This window comes from Phocoena phocoena, chromosome 19 (assembly GCF_963924675.1).
Source record: "Phocoena phocoena chromosome 19, mPhoPho1.1, whole genome shotgun sequence".
Classification (NCBI taxonomy): domain Eukaryota; kingdom Metazoa; phylum Chordata; class Mammalia; order Artiodactyla; family Phocoenidae; genus Phocoena; species Phocoena phocoena.
In genome coordinates this window covers 31997185-32019542 of record NC_089237.1, presented here as the reverse complement: position 1 = coordinate 32019542, position 22358 = coordinate 31997185, and the positions used below count along the sequence as shown (strand labels likewise).

The 22358-nt window shown below is 39.4% G+C and overlaps 1 protein-coding gene across 1 annotated transcript in view; it reads left to right on the top strand.

Annotated features, from left to right (window-relative positions):
* ANKFN1 (ankyrin repeat and fibronectin type III domain containing 1) overlaps window positions 1-22358 on the top strand; it is a 155045-nt gene that overhangs the window by 70475 nt on the left and 62212 nt on the right. The window contains exons 6-7 of the mRNA XM_065897580.1: window positions 14362-14459; window positions 17481-17571. Of these exons, the coding sequence (XP_065753652.1) occupies window positions 14362-14459; window positions 17481-17571 (189 nt within the window). The remainder of the gene's footprint in view (window positions 1-14361; window positions 14460-17480; window positions 17572-22358) is intronic.

The window sequence follows — 22358 nt, the reverse complement described above, 5'->3', positions numbered from 1 at the left end:
CAAACATTTTAGGTCCAAGCTACCGATTCAAATATGTTTTGTGAGTGTTGAAAATATAGAGACTTCACATATAAGTAGAAATGTTGAAACCAAAGGCAACAAACAAAATAGAGATAACTACAGCACTACCTCCAAGAAAAGTACTCAGCCCCTTCAAATAGCTCCAGCTAGGATATACATCGTGCGCTGTGATGTGTAACCTTTCAGAGGGATCTGAGGGGGAAAAAATACATGTATGTTGCTTACAATATGAAGGGTTTTCTTTAATACACTGAAGCCCATATGGGATTTCTGGACCCCAAGTAAAGAACCCCCATATCAGCATATTGAGGTTTGTGCCCTCAACATCAGCTAGTCTGATCATCCACATAGAAGCAGCATCTGAGTCTGGGATTGGAGGACAGGGCTCTGTCTCCCTGAGAAGCTCTGAAAGGCTTATTCTTGCCTTGATGGGAAAATCTAAAGACTGAATTTTTCAGGGTCAATAAGGGCACCTTGTTGAGTAACTTACAGTAGAACGTGAAAACAAATACTGAAGGGAAGTGCCCCAAATAGCACATTCCCCTTGGTGAGACACAAAGGGAAGAGGACTATGGCCAGCTGCACCTAAGGTGGTCTCGTTCTTCCTTTTCTTTGCTTTCTTCCTTCTTCCTTCCCTCCTTCCTTCCTTCCTTCCTCCCTTCCTGCTCATCTCTCTCTTCCTTCCTTCCCTCTTTTCGTTCTTCTTTTCCCTTCCTGTCTTCCTTTCCTTATTTATTTCATTCTCCCACAAATTCCTCTGGATCCTGGGGGACCGCTCCTGCTTTGGAGTTGGTTTGTTCCCAGGCCGTTCATCCTACCTCTGACCTCAGCTTAAGCGTCTCTAGCCAGAGGAGAGAGAAATGGGTGAAAAAAGACATGGGCCTTATTCAGGACTGGGGAGGGCTAGAGTTGGCTACTGGAGGAGGGTGAAGGAAGAATATCTGGCACCAGTGAGGTTACATACATGACACAGAACAGGCTCAAAATGTATGCCACCAATTTACGAGTCTTCCGTGACTGTTCACACTTTTGCTGTTTTGTTTTCTTTAATCAGTACTTATCTTGGCCACCACAGCTACACTTAGCTGACACAAAATACAGAACACCTTCACGAGACTCACAGACCCTCAGCCTCAGTGCGGTCCCCTGCTCTGCTCAGTGGCCGCCACTCACTATCCTCGGTGCCCCCTGAAACCACAACAAGGAAACCACAGTACTGGAGACAACTCTGGCCCTTGGGGAAAGCAGGCAGAGGTGCCAACCAGGAGCCCCTGCCGCAGGTTCACTCAGTAGAAGTCAAATATTATGAATTCTGCAGACTCTTCACAGTTGGGGCTTTCTCTAGCTTAAAAGACCTCAACATGGCTGTTAGTCCATTTATCACTTTCTCCTCATATGGGCTTGAGAGGAAGACGAGAGAGACAGGGGTTCAAATCCAGACTCTGCACTGATAAGCTGTGTGGCCTTAAGCTAGTTATTTAAAAGCTTTGAATCTCAGTTTTCTCATTTGTAAAATGAGACAAGTATTATCTATGATATAGGACTGTTAGGAGGATTAAGTAAAATATTTAGAAGTAGATCAAAGTACCCCAATAAATATTAATAGATGTTTTCCCAGTATCCTCCAAAGATCACTAAGCACTAGCTTCATATAAACCATTACCTGTTGTTGTTTGTTTGTTTGTTTGTTTTTGCGGTACACAGGCCTCTCACTGTTGTGGCCTCTCCCGTTGCGGAGCACAGGCTCCGGACGCGCAGGCCCAGTGGCCATGGCTCAAGGGCCCAGCCGCTCCGTGGCATGTGGGATCTTCCCGGACTGGGGCACGAACCCGTGTCCCCTGCATCGGCAGGCGGACTCTCAACCACTGCACCACCAGGGAAGCCCCCATTATCTGTTTTTAACTAATTCAGGATTTTCTTTTTACCTTTTATTTTTTGCAACATTTTACACATGCCGTATTTTAAAAGGCAATCTATATAACCTTTTGAAAAATAATTGGAGCTATTTTCATAGGAAAAACTGCCAACCACACCTTTTGCCAATAGTTCTTTCTCATTATCAGAAAACACCGAGCCTAACTCAGCATCAACTAGAAATACCCTTTGTTGGGGCACTTGAGGCACCCAGAGCTAACGTTCTGTGAGGAACATGCTGGGATTCGTGGCCCCTCACTAAAATGTGCCCTCAAACAAAGCAGTATAGATATAAGCTGAAAAAGATGCTGTACACACTTTACTGTTTCTTGGGGTCCAGCTGACAACAAGTGTTTCTCACTTTGACTCAGGAGGAAGAGGAAGTAAATGTCTGGCATTTTATTCAGTTAACAGCTATTTTTGGAACTATTATTACTCCACACAGGATGAAATGTTGGCCACTGTAGGGGATGCAAAAATGAGTCAGACCCAGTGCCTTCCCTGAAGAAAGCTAAGGGGAAGATAAAAATTCTCATTTAACACAGTTTTTTTGAATGCCTACAATATGCACCTCCTCTTCGAGGCCTGAGGATACAGTGGGGGAAAAAACAGACAAACTCACGAAGCTCATATTCCTTGAATAAACAAGTACATTTAAATAAACAAGACAATTTCAGATAATGATAAGTACCAAAAATAAAGAAGGATGATGCATTAGAGTGAGATGCAGATGAGCTTGGGAGAAATAACTTAGTGAGAGAAAAAGAAAGTGCAGATGAAGCAAAATGGGTAGAACAGTAGGATAGGGGATTCCAAAGAAGTAGGCAGGCGCCAGATCACGACTCCTTGTAGACGAGGGTCTACATATAAAGGATCAGATAGTAAATATTTTAGGCTTTGCAGGCCATATGGTCTCTATTGCAACTGTTCAAATCTGCCATTGAGACAATATATAAAAGAATGAGTGGGGTTGTGTTCCAATAAAATCTATTTATGGACACTGAAATATGAATTTCATATAATTTTCACAACTTACAATATATTTTGATTTTTTTTCAGTACAAAAACCATTCTTAGCTCATAGGCTATACAAAAACAGGTGGTAGGCTGGATCTGGCCCACAGGGTCTCTGTTTGCCAACCCCTGTTGTAGACTATGTTAAGGTGTTTGGATTTTATTAGAAGTGCACTTACAAGGTTTCAATGAAGGAAGGTATTGTGATATTATTTATGTTTTGAAGAGCCTGTTCTGGCTTCAGGAGACTGGGGGCAGGGGAAGTGGGTATGCACAGAGACAGAGAGACCTTCTAGTTCAGCTCTGAAACTGCCCTAGGAGTTCCGATATGCAATGATGGTAGCTTGGATGAGGGTGATAATAATGGAGTTTAAAAAAATTAAAAGGAAATAGACTTGAAATATATTGTGCAGGTAGAGTTGAAAATACATTGCATGAGTCATTATAATATAAAATAGAGAGTATTAATGTCAGAAAAAATGACAGATGAAATTACTCTGGGGAATCAGGGAGAATGACCGGGGTTGAAGGAGCATGAGCCTTTTGTTCAAGTAGGTTTTAACAAGAGGAGATGGGAGAGGCATCAGGCTGGAAAGACAACTTGTTTCCTAAGACCTTGCATGGTGATGAGGAAAGAACTCTGGTCTGAGATACACTTGACCTCTCTGAACCTCCTGTCCTCATCTGTAAAAGTGGACCATACTATTAAAGTGTAAGCTTCTTAAGGCCAGGGACCATGCCACTTGCCTCTCCATATCCCCACAACCTAGCTGGACAATAATCTAATATCAATTCAATAAATATTTATTGGCCTAGTATATGCTATGGCATATGCTAGCTATTAGGAAATATATATTCATAGCAATTGTCCTCAAAGAGTTTGTAAGATTGAAGAGATAACTGCACTGATAGGTAGTTACTGTGCTACAAAGGGACAGTGTTATATCTCTGAGATACATAACAGGGATGTTAATTTTATCTTCAGATCAGAGAAGGCTTATGTGCAGAAATGACATTTACACTGATTCCTGAGGGAAAATGAGGGATAATTACGAAAGTCAGAAAGAAAACATTTCCCGCAAAACAAACAGTATATGTGGAGAAGAAGCCTGACATGTTTGAGGATCTAAAAATCAGAGAAAGAGAACTTGTGGGTGCAATTAGCCTGAAGCTAGAAGATGGAGAAGGCCCATGTCACCCAGGGCCTTGCAGGCCAGGATACAGATTGAGGATTTTATCCCAGGCTCAATAAGAAGTTATAAGTGAGTTTGGGGTTCACACAGACCTGGCTTTAATTCCCAGTTCTGCCACTTGTTAAATTGGTAGAATTACTGAATGAATGACTTAGCCTATCTTGCAGGAATATTGTGAGAACAAAATGACAAAATTATCTGTGAAAGAACCTGGTCGATTTTCATTAAGTGTTAGTTTTCTTTTCCTGGAACACAGGGCAAATGCAGGGAGTAGGGCAAAACAAGCCTCAGAAATTAGGTTAAACGCCCAGCAAAGAAGTCCTTATTTTGTAGATCAAGGGAGCAAAATAGAACTCTGAGGACTGTCCCTCACTCTTCAATGTCCACATATAAACCTATTCAATTTGACTCAAGTCAAACCCACTCTATTTGAGACTATACTCCATACTTCTACAAGAGAGTGGGGTGGGTGTCCAAAAATCAATATGGCATGAGTCCTTTCCTTAAGGAGTTTAATTAGTTAAGGTTATAAGGAGGAAAATGGGATGTTAAAAGTGGGTATAGTAAATTTACAACAGCTAAGATTTGGAAACAAGCGTAAGTGCCCACATAAGTGCTTCACGGATGAATGAATGAAGATGTGGTATACACACACACACACACACACACACACACACACACACACAAATGGAATACTACTCAGCCATAAGAAAAGATGAAATCTTGCCATTTGCGACAACATGGATGGACTTTGAGGGTATTATGCTAAGTGAAATAAGTCAGATGGAGAAAGACAAATATTGTATGATTTTGCTCATATGTGGAATATGAAAAAATTTTAAATAAAATAAATGAACAAGACAAACTAAATAAAAACAAATGCATAGATATGGAGAAGAGAACAGTGGTTACCCAAAAGGAAGCGGGGGGAGCAGGGGAGAGCGAAACAGGTAAAGGAGTCAACTGTATGATGACAGATGGAAACTAAATTTTTGGTGGTGAGCACACTGTAGTGTGTACAGAGGTAGAAATATAATGTTATACACACGAAACCTATATAATGTTGTAAGCCAATGTTACCTCAATATTTTTTTTAAAAAAATGGGTAGGAAAATGACCCCCATCCCCAAAGCCAAATGGAGTCACTTTCTCTGAATGAAAGTTGTCATCTGGCAAAAAAGTTGGGATGTTTTTGCTTTTGCCCCTGTGGCTGCTTATTTTATTTCCACGAGGACTCAACAGGATTCAGAAAGCTGCGAATTGATCACATACCTTGGACTTGTGCGTGTAAATCACACAAATCCTGCCCTACTTTGTGTCCTTTAGAAAGTAAAATAGCTTGTCAGAGTTCTCTCCCTGCAGACAAGAAGGGCATCACGCTGCTGGAAACGAAACAAAAACAAAAAATCTCAGCATCCCAGAAGCTTTCCAGAGCAGCTCTTACCCCATGGAACAGATTTCAGATGCTGCCTATCCTCAGAGAAGGAGTGTGGGGCGGCAGTCCCAGCCTTCAGATCTCTAATTGTCACTTGGTTTTGTCACAATTGTTACACTTTATCCATTGCAGCCTTTTAAAAGCTTATACTTCTTTAATGAACAAAAATTATCTGGACAGTTTCTCTTAAGAAGTAATCTAAAACAAGTGAAAATTTACCTGGACATCTTATAACTCAAAGATACGGCAGTGTTCAAAAGAAAAAGGAAAAGTGAGAGGTTTGTCTGAATTAATAACCAATGTTCATATTTTCAGTCCACAGTGTCTTAAAAGTGTCCATTCATAAAACCCAGATAATCATGAAATAAAATATAATAATAATGTGTAATAATAAAATATAATAAAGAATAAAATAATAAGGAAGCCCAGACTGTTCTGTTTAGGCATGGAGCTCTTTCAGGCCATCAGAAGCAGTGGACTGGGATGTTTGCCAAACCTACTGGATGTTAGGTTTCTGTTGGCCAGCCCCTGACTCTGCCATCCTTGTTGCAGTCAAGTCCACAGATGCCTGCCCTACAGGCTGTATGCTGTGCCAATTTCAGGGTCAGCCCTGGCTTGGGCAAGAAGAACTGATGCAGGGAGTCTGAGCACCTGTACTGCCCAGTGCCTGGGTCCTGGCCACTGAACAGACCTCTCAGATGGTGACTGCTTAGTAAATGAACTTTTGCCCCAGATTCCCTCACTGTGCCACTCTTGCCTCCTAAAGGGGCTTATGTACCTCATTTTCATCTCCTGGTAACAGAATGTTACCTAAGGTACATCTGAGAAATCTGCTCCCCTTGGACACTATAACCTGCTAGTCAGGATACATCCACTCTGCGTCTATATGAGCAACCACCTAGCATTTATCCAATGGCATGATGGTAAATGTTGAACAACTGGATCTCTGGGGAAGAAAAGTACACACACATACATACACACAAACACACACACACACACACACAAGTCTTCTATAAATTCTACTAATAGAAAGGATATGTAGCACACAATTTACAAATAATAACAACATATACCATACACTTTTTTATAAATTCCTCATAGCCTATCAATTCTCCCAAAACGCTTTTGTTTATTTTCATGCAATGAGTGTAGTTACCATGTAAACGTTGGTTGATATTTTCATTTACTTTAAGGAATTAAAACAAAAATGAAACAATACAGACTTATAACTTGACTCATCAATGACATACTTTGTGGAATCAAGTTACAGTTTTCGAGTACTGGAAGACTATTTCCTCAATTGTTTGGTGCTACACGCAATGTAACAGCCACGGAAACTTCTAACTTTAATCTGAATTATTAACATTTTCTCCATCACTTTCTTAAGTCTAGACCAGTGGTCAGCAAATTTCTCCTGCAAAGGGCCAGAGAGTAAATACATTAGGCTTTGTGGACTACACATGGGCTCTGTCACATATTCTTCGTGTGCGCGTGTGCGTGTGCACGCGCTTTTACAATCCTTTAAAAATGCAAAAGGCAGACCTCGGGTCGGATTTGGCTTTTGGAATTATAGTTTGCCGATACCTGGTTTAGACAGTCCACAACATAAAAAATCAAGCCTTGGTCTGATAGCATTCGCTCATTGCTATACTGCAAATATTCCCACCATGGCCAATTTCAAGCTACCAATGTGGTGTCACTAAACACACTGGGAAGGTAAGTGCAGTAGTACATCATTATATGCTATTTCCACCCTACAGATAAAATAGGTATCAATAATCTCAAGAGCATAATTACTAGTAAAATGCAGTAAATTAGGGAGTCATGAGTTTTGAGTATTTACTGTCTTTTTCTTTAACACAACTTAGTTAACTTTAAGTTTATACAATTTAATTTTTAATAATGGCTGTGTTTAACAACCAGCTGGCAAAATTCCTCAAATTTTAACAATCAGCTCTTGCGAGCCATATGGGTCAACTCCAGCACCCGCTGGATTTATCCCATCTAAATGTGGATGGAGCCAAGCTCTGGCTTTCTCCTTCTCCCACTTTGTGCTGCCCCTAAAAGCTGCCCTATTACGCCACCTAATCTTAGATGTGACATGATGAGGGGATTTTGCACTTTGTACTCTGTGATAAATCTGAGACCTTCCCAACTCGTAATGTTCTAGGAAAACCAGCAGGTGAATCTACTAAGGAAAGAGATCCTATAAACGCAAAGAAAAAAGTGATTTCTATATGATCTGGGGCTTGGGGATTACCTATACTTCCGATAACTCCACTAGTGCAGATCATTCAGACTTTCTCATCCCCAAATTGCAGAAATTACTGAAGGAATTTTTGTTTAAAGTCACCCCTGGTTAAGAGACCAAAAAAGTACAAAGGTGAAGCTCCATGAATCTCACTGAAGACATTAGGCTGGCAGCAGCTGGGTCTCTAGAAGACTGGTATTCTTTCAACAAACACTTCATGCCAAGCTTGGAAAAAGAGAAAGAACTCTCAGCAGTAGTAAGAATCACAAAAATTACAGTATCGTTTATTTAGAAAGCAAAGACGATCAAGAGAAAGAATAAATTCAGCCATAACAGGAGAGCCATTAGGAGATAAATAAAGAAGCAAATAGATCAGACTGTGGAGCTGACTTTTTTGCTGTTACTTGTAGTATTATGTACTTTTCAAAAACCTGAACATTTAGAATCTCTGCATCATGTCTGTATCTGTAGGTAGCTCTGTAATATGTATGGCAGGCAAAACTAAGACAATACACAATATACATAGGTAGGGGCATATTACTTTTGTAGATGGCAGAAACTGACAATAAATAAATGAACATAGCCTTCCAATTCCAACTGTGCTTTTAATCTTCTAGAAGTAGTAGGTGCAGGAAGGATTTACTAGTGTCCAAAAAAAAAAAAAAGGCTTTTGCCCTTAATTTAAATCATTGTTGTTCTAGGGAAATTTAATTTGGGGAAAAAAAATGTTTTTCTAATTAACTGGAAGACTGTGTGCTATGCAAACAATAAAGATTCTTGTTTGAAAGTAATGCATGCCCCTACTCCTAGAACTACCAAGGGAATTTAAAATAAAAAATGCAAGCGGCTCCAACCTCGTGTTTTGCCAGAGCTAAACAGAATTCCCAGATCCAGAGTTTTCACATGTCATTTCCCAATTTAAAAGCCACATGTGTTGAGTGGGTTCATGCTTCAGCAAGACACATCTTCTCATCTCTAGGAATGACGTATTTGATCTTTTTCTGGGTTTCTCAGCACATCCCTCTCTCCCTCTTTCTACTTGTTGTGCTATGGTTGGCCTGAAAGGTTAGAAACTGCACAATTAGATGGATCGGGGAAGATTTCATAATGCTCTGGTGCTGGGCTGGGCAGTCGAGCCAAATTCCATTCATTAGCTAAGGCGCCGGGGTGAGTGTGGCCAGTAAAAATGCTGTTTTGGTTCCATAGAAGTGCTGATAGGGAACAGGAAATAAACTTTTATTTTTTGGGTCCTTAGAGGCAGTATGGACAAGTGAGGAGTCTGGGATGCTGGGAATCTGGAAGCCAGGAATTAATCTCCATCTTAACTACTTACTGGGCAGCTCAAGCAACTTCCGTTCTCTTTTGACTGTATTTTTTCTAACACTGTTTTCTTATTCTTTAAGTACCAGCATCAGATTTCTGTCTACCTTATTCTTCAAGCATTCCAAAGTCATGAATCAAGTATTCAATTCACGCAACATAAACTGAGCCACCTATACTGTGCTAGGTGTTGTGATAGATGCTTTGGAAACTGGTATTAATACAACTTGGTTCCTGCTCTCAAAGAGCTCATAAACTAAAGAGGAGAGAGATCTCTTAACTACAAAACAATAAAGCAAGTACAATGTAAGAGACATATTAAAATTACTATGGGAAAGCTGGCAAAGGAGCTTCCCTTGGAAAGCCAAGAAAAGCTATGGAAAGGAAGGATCCTTGAACCAGGGGTTTGAATGAAGGGGTAGAAGACTTTGAGGAAGGAGAGCATATTATAAGAGAAAACAGCATAAGCAACGGGTCTGAGGTCGAGTGACCAGTGAGGCTCAAGTGGAAAGCTTGGGTAGGGCCTGGGCAAGAGGCAGGAGGATAACTTTTACAGTCTGTCCTCCTGGTGTGTGAAGAGGATAAAATAACTCTAGACTTTGAGGCATTTGAGAGTCGAGGGACAACCTGGACAATAGCGGTTTTTAGATTTTTCTTTTTTTAATCAACTGAATAGAAATTAGATATTGCTGCAACGTTATCTCTTTATGCCTTTCCTTTTGCACAGTCTTCACCTCTCAAAAAGCTGGCCTGAAGAGTGTTATCACTCTGCAGTTATACTGAAGAGTGCTATAACTCTTCAGGGTTTGTTAATCACACAGTCCACACCATGAGGCTTGAAATTTACCTGCACTTTGACTAAGTTCTCAGCTTGTGCGCCCTAACACTTCCAGTTATGAACTTTCTACTCTTCTCACTGATTCTGGGACATTCCTCCTCACATTATAGACTTCAGATGACGAGGGGAAACCTTCTGGAGCTCTGTTTTCTTCTTAAGCTTGGTCTGTGGTTTATAACAGCTGCCATCAGGAAAATGGTGATGGTTCAGGTAGAAACTCTCTTGTCCAACTGCTCTACATTTCTAAAGCTTAGATAAAAATGAAATATTTGTTAAAATAACAGAACTTCACATTTAAAATATTCATAGCTATTTGATACAAAGAGAGTGAATCACAGTTTGAGCCAGAGCCAATTTTTAAGAAATACTAACACCTAGGTTTTGCCTGGTACCTTTCTTACTAACGTTCGACTGCTATGAGCCACTGCATGATTGAACCCTGCTTCTATTTCCCAGACCTAAGTAGAAACAGTTGCCCTGATCTTTATCTTAAAACTGTAAGTCTTATATAGTTTTAAACTTCATATACATGGCTCCAACGCTTCAGGGATTTAGAGCAGACTTATAAGTGATTTTTCTCATGGCTTTAATATTAAGTCTTTAAACGACCTACACATAACTTTCCAGAGAGACCATGCTAAGTTGCCTTCTTAGGATTCCCAGTTGACTCTCAAAGTGATTCCAGCTCATTCTATTTCCAGAAGTGAGCAGAAGCTCCTTTCTTTATGTCAAGAGTCCATCAACCCAAGGAAGTACACAGAGGGAAAAAACTATAGGTTGCCCCAGAATAGACTGGCCATTCCAACATGGAGAATTTTTTTCCTTCCAGGTAGATCTTCTCTTTCTTTAGACCCTTCCCCCTTTGAAACCTCGACATATTATAAGATCTAATTAGACTTAAATGGTTAAAACTTTCTATTAACTCCTAAAGAAGAACACACCTCCCTACAAACCTGCTTCTATTTGTTTTTTTGTTGTTGTTTTTCAAGAAGCCAGGCCCTCTTTTCCACCTGAAACATGCTTTGTAGAACTATTTCAATAGAACATGACAGGGGCTTCCCTGGTGGCACTGTGGTTGACAGTCCACCTGCCGATGCAGGCGGGCTCGTGACCCGGTCCAGGAGGATCCCGCATGCCGCGGGGCGGCTGGGCCCGTGAGCCATGGCCGCTGAGCCTGCGCGTCCAGAGCCTGTGCTCCGCAACGGGAGAGGCCACAGCAGTGAGAGGCCCACGTACAGCAAAAAAAAAAAAAAAAAAAAAAATAGAACATGACAGCTTTCATTCAAAAATAAATTGTTGTTTCTTCAGAAATTTTAAAGATTGCATCTGTGAGCAACTTTTCTTTAATCATTTCTCAAATAATCTGGTCTTGTTCCCACTAATCCCTAGCTCTTCTTTTGGGATGTACCCTGAACCCTTAGCCTGAAATCAGAAGCTCTTGATCCTCAGTCTTGGGCTTGGGGCTTCACCACATCAGTGAACCATGCATGTCTCGATGGCAACCAAAGATATTTTTGTTTCTAGAATTTTCCTATATTCTTTGTTCTTTCTAGATGTCCTTGCACATGTGCTACTAATTTTCATTTTGTTTGTGATAATTCCCTCAACGACTGCTCTTTTTTCTTTAGCTTAAGATAATATGCAACACTATTCTCTGATTACAAACCCTCTCTAATTTGACCTTAAGAAACTTGGCTTTTTCAAGAGCTAGTAGCTCATAGGCATAATAAAACATCTGGGGAAAGAAGTATACATACATACCTATATATATATATATAACAGATATATTAAAATACATACATATATGTGTTTTAGAATATGTATTTATAATAAGGTATAGGCTTGATTTGAGAGTAAACATACAACCTTAATCATTTGATTCTAATTAGATTTTACAATATGCCTAAGAGCTTCAAAGGGCAAGAGTCTGGAGAAGGAGAAGATTCACATGGAAGAAAAATATCTCCGTGTTGGAAAAGCAGTCTATTCTGGATGTGTGTGTGTCCATATGTATATGCATACAATAAAACAAATATATACGTATTTGATGTGTACAATATTTAGTAAGCATTTTCTGTGCACCAAGCACACAGATCCAAGTGTGGATCTAGAGAGGGAAGAAATAACACTTTTCTTATTCTCAAATTTCTCACAATCTAACAAGAAAAGGAAGCATAATATATGTGTAATAAATCTTGTTTTTATATAAATTAAGGACTTTGGGAACACAGAAAAGATGTATTTAATCAATTATTCCTGAGGAATTTAGAGCATCAGCAAGACAGAGGCATACAAATGCACAGAATAATAAACAGGTAACAAGGACTTCGCTTTGGGAAATGGCAGGATATAAGGATAGTAGAGTAAGGCTGGGACTAGATTATGAAGGTCTTTGAATGCCTTGTTAGGGTTTCATTTTACTTTGGAAATCAACTGGACACTATGAAAAGATTTTATGAGGAGAAACTAAACAATTAGATCTGCATTTTAAAACTAGAATTCGGGCTATAGTAAGAAGATTGTATATAAGGATAAGGAGATGAACAGAAAAATCAATTAGAGTTTATCAGTTAGGCCTACAAAAAAATCAGTTGCAGAGTTGATGCTCAGGATTATAAGGGTCTGCTCTAGAATAGCTTCAGTGTGAGGGGGAGAGGGAAATTTCTGGGAGACATTTAAAAATAGAACCTACTGGGTTTAGTAATCCACTGGTTGTGAGGAATTGGGGAAAAAGAGGAAGCAGGATGCACTGAGTTTTGGGGTTGGTTGACTGGATGTGTGGCAGTGCTAAATGAGCTAAAATTAAGGAAAAAAAGAGGAGAAACATATTTCGGTAAGGAAAAGTACTTAATGGAGTACTTCCGCTCAAGTGGAGTGGGGACACTCAGGTGGAAATTTACAGAAAGAAGTCAGAGCTCCAGAGAGAAGCTAAACCTAGAATTACACTTTCAAGAGTCATTGTTGGAGCCATAAAAGTGGATAAGGTCACTACCTGGGACAAGCACGTGGAATGAAAAAGGAGCCAAACCCTCAAGGAACAACACATCAAAGGACAAAGAAAGGAAGGAACCAGGGAGAGCCTGAAAAGAGGGAATCAGGAGGTAGAAGAAGCAGAAGACAGGGTGCAACCGAAAGCAAGGGGAAAGAAGGTTGCAAAAAACGGGGGGAGGCCAAAGTGGCAGGATTTCCCAAGAAGAGGCTGTTGTGGATGATCAAAGCACTAGGAATTTTAGGAGAGCAATTTCAAGAGAGTGAGGATAGCAAGCTAGATTCCCAGGAGCATAATGCAGAGAAGCAGAGGATGCGGGGGCAGCAACTCTGAACAGAGGGATTGTGTGACTCTAGGGGAACAGCAGGATTTAGAGATGGTTTGGCTTAATTTTGAAGTATTTAAGTGTCATAGAGAATATAATTTAAATCTTAAGGCCTATAGCTTGTCATCATGAGGTTTAGAAACATGCAGGCCTCGTCTTCCATGTGACTGAAGCTCCTGCTTCATTTAGGATTGCCTCAAATCCTGCCGTGTGTAAACGGTCACTTAAGACCCTTTTTACCGATGATGTACAATTTCTCTCTCCTGACCACGGGTTTTTCAACCAGAGGAAAATGTTATGAAAGAGCGTGTCTCACAGTACAATGGGGTGTTACAATTTGGCTGTTAAGATTTAACTGTGAATGAACACCCACTTTGGGGACGTCAGGTGTGTGGGGACCACCAAAGAGAACAGCCGCAAATCCCAAATCCTCCAGCTGAAAAGAAGCCTAATGAAAAAGCCTGGAAGGCAATATCAGGGAGGAGAATGAAAGCCAGGGGAGCAGCATACGACACACTAAAGGAAGAGGGTGATTCCAGAAGGAAAAGGAGTCAAATTATGTGGAAGGAAATGAAAGGAGGCTTCTTCATTTGGGATGAGAATGCCCCTGGGAGCTCGAAGTAGCACTCAGCAAAATGGTGAAACAGAAACCAGACGTGGGAACAAACGGAAGGTAATATCTAAAGAGCCCTTCACCTCGTACATGAAGTAAATAACTTATCTTCTATATACAATGAATTTTTATATATAATGTGCCTGCGCACGTGTGTCTATATACATATATACATACATACACATTAAGGTATGTTATTCACTGTTGATTACTTTATTCCCCGCCTCTGTTTTAAAAAATAATGGTGAACTTGGAAACTGACTTATGCCGAGGAGAATTGTTAGATGTGCCAATACAGGGAAAAGAGGGTAAACTTACTGTTTTTGAGAGAGATTATATGCTAGAGTTTCTATGATGCTTCTTGGTAGATGACTATTCTCTCTCTCTTTCTTTCTTTTTCTCTTTCCCTCCCTCCCTCCCCCTCTTCCCCCCTCCCCTTTCCATCCAGTGGAATGGAGCATGTCTAAAGACTTTTGTCCTTTGGCTGGAGAAATCATCATGGAAAACCTGCAGACCCTGAGATGCACAATCACAGGACTTACAATGGTAAACGCCACTAGACTTCCCACTCCCCTACCCCTGATGCTTGCGCTGGGATGTCCATACATCCCAGCAACAGCCAACGCCCAGTCCTCTGGCAACAACTGCCACTCGTTAAGCGTGATGTGTCTGGTACCCATAATCTGAACCCCACAAAGGAGTGAGCAGACAGCATGAACCACTTTGTAAGCTGCCATGTTCTACAGAGATCAGAAAAAGACTGGCCTCATGCAAGCCTTGAAAGCTGCTGCTTTCTGGATCACAGTCTAATCTTTGGGGAGGGATCAAAGGCTCTATGAGATCCAATTTTGACTCCCTGTCTGATGGTAAAAATAATAGCTTCATCTAACCCTCATCCCCACAGCCTCAGTTGAGATCAGTCATCAATTGGAGTCACACAATTTCCTGAGAGAAACCCTTTTCCCTTGATTAAAAAAAAAAAAAAAATCTGCCCAAATGTGCTTTCACAGAAAAGAAACTATATATGGTGGCACTACATTTCTCAGTAACCTGAACCAATTTAAACTGTGAATGAAAACCTGGAACAGACTGTGCTTATTTGTTTAACCAATCTAAACTTAAGTGTTAATTATTTATAGAACTATAAACCATATAAGCATATGAAATGCAGAAAATAAAAACACCTAACAAATCAGTCCAGACTGGAACAAACCCTATATTTCCTCAAACAATTAAATGCAACAAAACTGGATCATCAAAATCTTTTTAACTGAAAAAGATTTTAAGTAAACTTAAATTAAACCTGTACTTTTTTATCCAATTCAAATAATTAATATCTTAGGACTTTCATATGTGAGAGGTAGGAGAATTTTCTTGTTTTTCTAAAAGGTTAGTCAATTAAAACAGTTATCTGTAAAGCATAATCCTGAAGCCTAGAATTAAAAATCTGTGTTAGGTTGCACCTCTTCAAGTTTGAACCAGCTTATTCTAACAGAATTCTTGGTGGTTGGGTCACCAACACAGAATCTTAACTTTTAGTCTTACTTACACATCTACACCAGGGGCCAAAACCATGGATTAGCAGAACAAACAAACCCCTGAATGGGTGGCCCCTACAGATGCTATTGTCATCTGATTCCCAACCCTATAGCTCACATGATGGAAGAGGGGCAGAGAGAACCCGAGGGAATTTCCGCTGCTTAAAAGAAAAAGTGATATGGTGATAAAAATGGAAAACTCTCCGTAGAGAGGTCCTCTAATATTTGAACTAATTTTTTACAGGGATTAAGTTTTTGCAGTTGGTCATCCAATGAGAGCAACACAGACACTGTCCTAATCACCTAAACGCCTACAAGTAGATTTACGCTTCAGAGAATCTCCATGTCCTTGAGGCACCTAGAAACCCATTTTTAATGTTATAAAGATCAAGTTTATGATATGGTAGGGCCATTACTATTAAATCCCTAGCAAATGCTCTACAACGATTGCTATTTTTTTTTAACTTCAAACACCACTTTACAAATTTTGCAAGCAATGCTTTAACAAGTGCTGACTTCTAAAATATCCCTTTGGGTTCATCAGAAAACAAACATTCCTCAAAGCAAAAATATAAAAGCATAAAACATTTTAAAATATTATAAGCAAACAAAAAACAACTCCTTAATTCTTTTTTTTTTGAATTGAAGTATAATTTATTTATAATGTTATATTAGTTTCGGGTGTAGAATGTAGTAATCCAATATTTTTATAGATTATACTCCACTTAAAGTTATTAGGAAATATTGGCTATATTCCCTGTATTATACATTATATCCTTGTATCTTATTTATTTTTTACCTGGTGGTTTGTACCTCTTAATTCTCTTCTACTATCTTGCCCCTCCCCTCTGGTCACCACTAGTTTGTTCTCTACATCCTGAGTCTGTTTCTTTTTTGTTACATTCCCTAGTTTGTTTGTTTTATTTTTCAGACTCCACATACAAGTGATATCATACAGCATTTGTCTTTGTCTGACTTATTTCATTAAGCATAATAACCCTCCAGGCCCACCCATGTTGTTGCAAGTGGCAAAATTTCACTCTTTTTTATGGCTGAGTAATAATCCATTGTGTGTATGTGTGTGTGTGTGTGTGTGTGTGTGTGTGTGTGTGTGTGTGTGTATAATCACATCTTCTTTATCCATTCATCTGTTAATGGACACTTAGTTTGCTTCCATACCTTGGTTACTGTAAATTATGCTTCTAAGAACATTGGGGTGCATATATCTTTTCAAATTGGTGTTTTGTTTTCTTTGGATAAATACCCAGAAGTGGAATTGCTGGATCATATGGCAGTTCTATTCTTATGTTTTTGAGGAGCCTCCATACAGCCACAACTCCTTAATTCTTAATGTCATAAAACATTAAAGCATATAAACCATTGTTTTAATAATGGTTTTAAAACTGAAGTAGCATCAAAGAATTAATTTTTAAAATGTCTGAATAACTGAGTAAAGGATATTTATTGCAGCATTATTTACTTAGCATAAAATGTGGAAACAATCTAAATGTCCACTAATGAGGGATTGGCTAAATAAATGACTGTGTTTACCCAAAGTGAAGTACTATACAGCTACTAAAAGAATGAACCAGATCTCTAATTATTAATCTGAAAAGATGTTCATTACAACTTGTTGATCTTGTAAAGCAAGTTGATCAGCTAGAAAAAGGTGATAGTAGCTGCCACTGGGGAGGAGAAAATAAGGAAAAAGAGCTAAGGGTGAGAAACTGCAGGTTTTGGTAAACCTTACAGAACTATGACTTAAAAAATTGGTGTATAATGGTTTGGGGAAGGTCAGGAAAAGCAACTATGATATTCCAATTTTGAAAAAAGAAAGCACAAAGAAACTAAGAGGGCACTCCAAATATGTTTATTATCATGTAAAAACATAATAGTCAAGAAAAGCTAGAAAGTTAAAGTATGGGTAGTGGGATGAACAAGTTCATCAGACACAGAATAAAGCTTCTAGGGTAAAACTGACTAAATAAAATTCCCAACGCATCATTCTCTCTATTTTGATACTTTGCAGGGCCAACAGTATTTTGTTCAAGTCTCGGCTTATAACATGAAAGGATGGGGACCTGCTCAGACCACGACACCAGCATGTGCCTCTCCTTCTAGTAGGTGGTGGCTGTGAACTCTCTCAAGCCTGGCCAGACTCCAACTCCAATTCCATCCTCAAGATGCCATTGCCATTCCCTCTCCCCACTGCTTGGGACTAATAAGATGTCCTCAGGGTAGCATCTGGCCACATAATGAATGATTCCTCTGCAGAAATGTTCCCCTGGGAGGCAACTCAGTAGAATGAAAGAAGAGGGAATTTGGAACCAGCAAGACTGAATTTGATACCCATTATACCTTTTATTAGCTGTGTGACTTTCAAAATTTACTTAAAGTCTCTGAGTCTCAATTCAACATCTGTAGAATGGGTCCGATCATACCCTTCACAGGCTTTTGTGGAGATGTACTGAAATGGCACAGTAGGACTGGCTGGCCCAGAGTACACGCAGCCCATTTTAGACCTCACCTCCCCTTCTTCACCGAAAGTCTAGCAAATCTTACTTACATTCTGTCAGAAGAAAAGCTTTCTTTTTAACAGGCACTCTGATACACTCTGCCACAAACAGAAATCTATAATATTTATTATGGTGGCTGAAAAACCCAGCAAAGCCCCTTCTAATTATTTTAAACTTAATAATTTATGTCTGGTGTATTTGGCAATTCTCTATTAACCAGAAAATTTAATTAACAAGAAGAACATCTCCAGACATACTACATGATAGAGTTTTCTGCATAATGAACCTATTGTTCTGAATTATATTTTATTTTAAAAATCTTCACTAATGGGATCATTTAAAATGGTATCATACACTTCTTGTGAAAGTGCAAACTGCTCCATCCTTTGTGGAACACAATGTACCATATTATACCAGCTGCTATAAGAACATTCGTTTCTTTTTCCCTATAATTATACAACTAAGAATCTAACCTAAAGAAACAGAGGCAGACACACAATCATGAACAAATATGTGCACTGCAGCAATATATTGATAGAGTGAAATGTCATGTGTGGTGGGGAGAACAAATATCCAATATTAACTCTGCGGTTAAATAAAGTATGATATATATAGATCCGTACTATAGAATAAAATGCAACCCCTAAAAATGGTGTTTTAAGAAATGATCCATTGTATAGAAGAAATTCTTATAAGTTTTATGTAAACAAACATCATAATTTTTTTCATATAACATTTAAACTGTGAGTTTGACTATAATTGTTAGGTAGGCGTGTCCGCATATAACTATTAAAATTTAACAGCAGATATTTGGGTTATGAGATTATGGGCTCTTTAGTTTCCTATTTTATATATTTTTGTATTTTTCAAGTATTATAATAACCCTTTGCCCAGGAAAAACCATGAATCAGGTGGTATATTATGGGCTTTCACATTCAGTGCCTCACTTAATCCTGACAGCAGTCATTGTCCCCATCTTGTGGATAAGCATCACCATTATCATCCGTATCACCATCAACAGCAGAGCTAACATTTATAAAACTCATCATATGCTGCATGTTAATCTAAGAACCTTACACAGATTAGCTCAATCTTCATAACAAACCTGTTAAGGTTTGTTATGAAGATTGAGGTGATTTTTATTATTTTACTGATGAGGGAACTATTAATATTGAGGTACATACACACATACATACAGCCCAACAACAGAAAATTAGCCAGCACTGAAGTCAGGTCCAAACCCCATGTTCCTTGCTCTTAACCACTATGCTGTCCTCCTCCTCTATTAATAAGGAAATTAGGATTCAGAGAGGGTGTTGCCTTGCCTGGGGTCACAACTTTGGTAACACGGTTGAGCCAGGATTCAAGTCTGAACTAGTCAAGACTCTGCTGTGGTAGCTAATGCCCTGCTATCAGGCAGACAATCAGACTAAAAGCCAGCCAACCATTCCTGACTACTGCCTCTGGTGGATTCAGCTAGCTAAATCAGGCCACACAGAGCCTCGGACCACAAATACCAGGGATCTCTAAGACTCCTAAGTCCCCTAGCATTTGATGATTGAACTATTCCAGTCTTACTTGGACATCTTTCTTACTGAAGACTTACCAGAAACACATACGGGGAATATTGGAAGATTAAGATACTTAGGGAACCCATCTCATTCTACGGGGGTAAAAAGAGTAAGTATTTTTGGAGATGGAGGGATAGAGGGGATAGAACAGCAAAAAAAAAAAAAAATTAGACCTGAAGGTGGGTCAGAGGGAAACCCACTCCAAACGCAGACCCCATGCAAATTCTGATCTGTATGATGTATTTACTTATAAACACCAGATGTCCCAGTTCTATAAACTTCAAGTTCTATTCAGACACTCTCCCTCAGAGCCCATTTGAAGAGCTCTCTCCAGAATGAAAAGAACAGTTGTCCAGGTCTGGGAAGAGTTACTTATTACTTGGTAATTAACGTAGCAAATGGCAACACTTTCTAAAACAGCACATTTGATTAGTAGGGGTATCTGGCAAAGAACTGAAATCCAAACATGTCATTACAGTCACTGCAGACATGCCATGTCACTTGGAAAGAACAATATAAAAACACTCTGGTTCTATTTATAAACAGAGTATGACATTGTGATGTAACATATATCAGTATTCAGATATTTACTAGAAGACAATGTATTCTAACATGACAGAATAATTGGAAATTTGGTAATATGTTCCAGTAAGCTATAAAACTTTTAAAAATATTTTTACAAAAGGCCTGAATGTGTTTTTATAGACTTATGTTATATGGTATGGTACATAATAAGAGAAAAGGACCCAGACAGGCTTGTCTGAGTTACGATCAGAAAAGCCCTGATATCACCAGTGAATGTAAGCTCTGCACTGCATTGCAACTGAAGTGTCTCATTACCAGAACAGTGAACAGTATTATGTGGCATGATCTGCTCTTTTCCTACCACACTAAGTTTATTCCTGTCAGGCTCCTGATTTCTTAATATATTTTCAATTTTCTCCCTCATCTCTAAAGTCTCCTATTTTATGTAGTCATCAGAACCTTCCAAACATCTATGAGAAGGACTCATTCTTTCCAAAAACCTTGGCATCATGTCCAGTGCTCACTCGGGCTGCAATTTAGCATTAGCAATTTTCTAATGTACCATAAAGCCATCAGCTCAAGCTCACCTCTGATGTAACAGGCCTCAGCTGAAAGAGCCAGTTCCACTTCATCTCCCCCTGCATTGATGGCAGTATTAACACTCATTAGAATGTATTAGCACGTTCAGGGCCATATAGTAATTCAGTCCCCCAGGAGTCTTACTCAAGCCAACAACATTGCTCATCTTATCTGAGTACTTCAGATACATTCATCCAACTAAGGAAACAAACTCATAATGGCCTCTGGGAATACATGAGAGCAATGTTTATTCTCACTGTGTCCAGATACCAGGGAAACTATAGATAGTCCAAGGGCCACTTGGAGTTCGTTCCCTCAAACATTTCCAAACTTCCCAGTAAAAGATCTTCCCTAGCCCATCCTACGTGAACCCCATCATGCTCCTAGTCACAGTGCCTCACCAACATTTAATGAGCATCTCCTATGTGCCCAGAATGGTGCTTTACTTACAGTATTTCTTTGAAACCACAAATAACCTAAAAAGAGACTCAAAAGCTCACTTTACAGAGAAAAAAACCTGAAGCAAAGAGAAATTAAGTCACAGTTTCTGCCAGCAAAGAACAGAGTCCACAGAAAGCACCTATGCCAATTCCCTGTCTCCAGAGTTGACCACAACTAAGCCACACCACACAGACTCCAACCAAACTCTGACCCTCCTTCTCAAAAGAAAACAAAAACAAAAACATGTCCATGGTATAAGGAAATGAGCACTATACAGAGGGTCGTGAGACTATGTTATAGTCCTGGCTCTGCCACCATCACCACCAAGCTGAAAAATTTAGAACTGGAATGGTTATCTCTGGGCCTCAGTCTTCTAAGAGGTAAAACGAAGAAGGGTGCATGGGGGAAGGGGGGAAGGAGGAGGAATTAGAAAATCTCTGAGGCCTTCCTCTTCAAAGGGAATTATCTGCTAAGGTAAGAAATGATGTTTCCATACTCACCACTCAGGAAGTTAACTTTCCAACAATGAGTTCCCTTCTTTTTAAGTTAGTGTTTACATAAGGCTTTCCACATAACATTGCACTGGATAGCTAATATACCTCTCATCTAACCCTCACAAAAATCCTGCAAGATAGATACTATACTCCTTTTTCATACTACGGAGCAGAGGCCCTGTCAGTGTAAGTAATTTGTTTTACAGACACTGAGCTAGGAACCAGAAGAACCAGGGCTCAAACCCAGGTTTATCTGACTCCAGAACCTGCATTCTTTCTATGTTGTACTACTCGGCCTTGGATGGACCAATGTGGAATGCTTTTACCTAACTTTAACTGTCATGGCATCTGCTTAAGTTTCTAAACGAGGGAGACTCCATATTTTAAAATAACTCTAGGTGGAGGGAATTTGAAACTTGTTCGATTAGAATTTAAGCCTCAAATATACTTGTGAACTAACGGGCTTTTCTCGAAAAGAATGTCTAGCAATTTTAGAGAAAGCATTTCAACCAAGAAGCACTTAAAGTTGTTGCTTTTGAAAGATCCAGAAAGTAAAACCAGGGGAAAGAGAATAGGGATGGACTATGAAATGACTGACCTGCCGAAAAAAAAATCCAGAGTTGGAGACAGCAGAATTATAATCTTGACATTAGTCCCATACGGGTTATTACTCTTGATATCATTATAGCCAAATGGAATGAAAATAGAAGGGGGAGAAAAATCTCAGTGGGTATTGCAATTTAAATTTGCCATGTAAGCTAATACTGTATATTTAGAGACT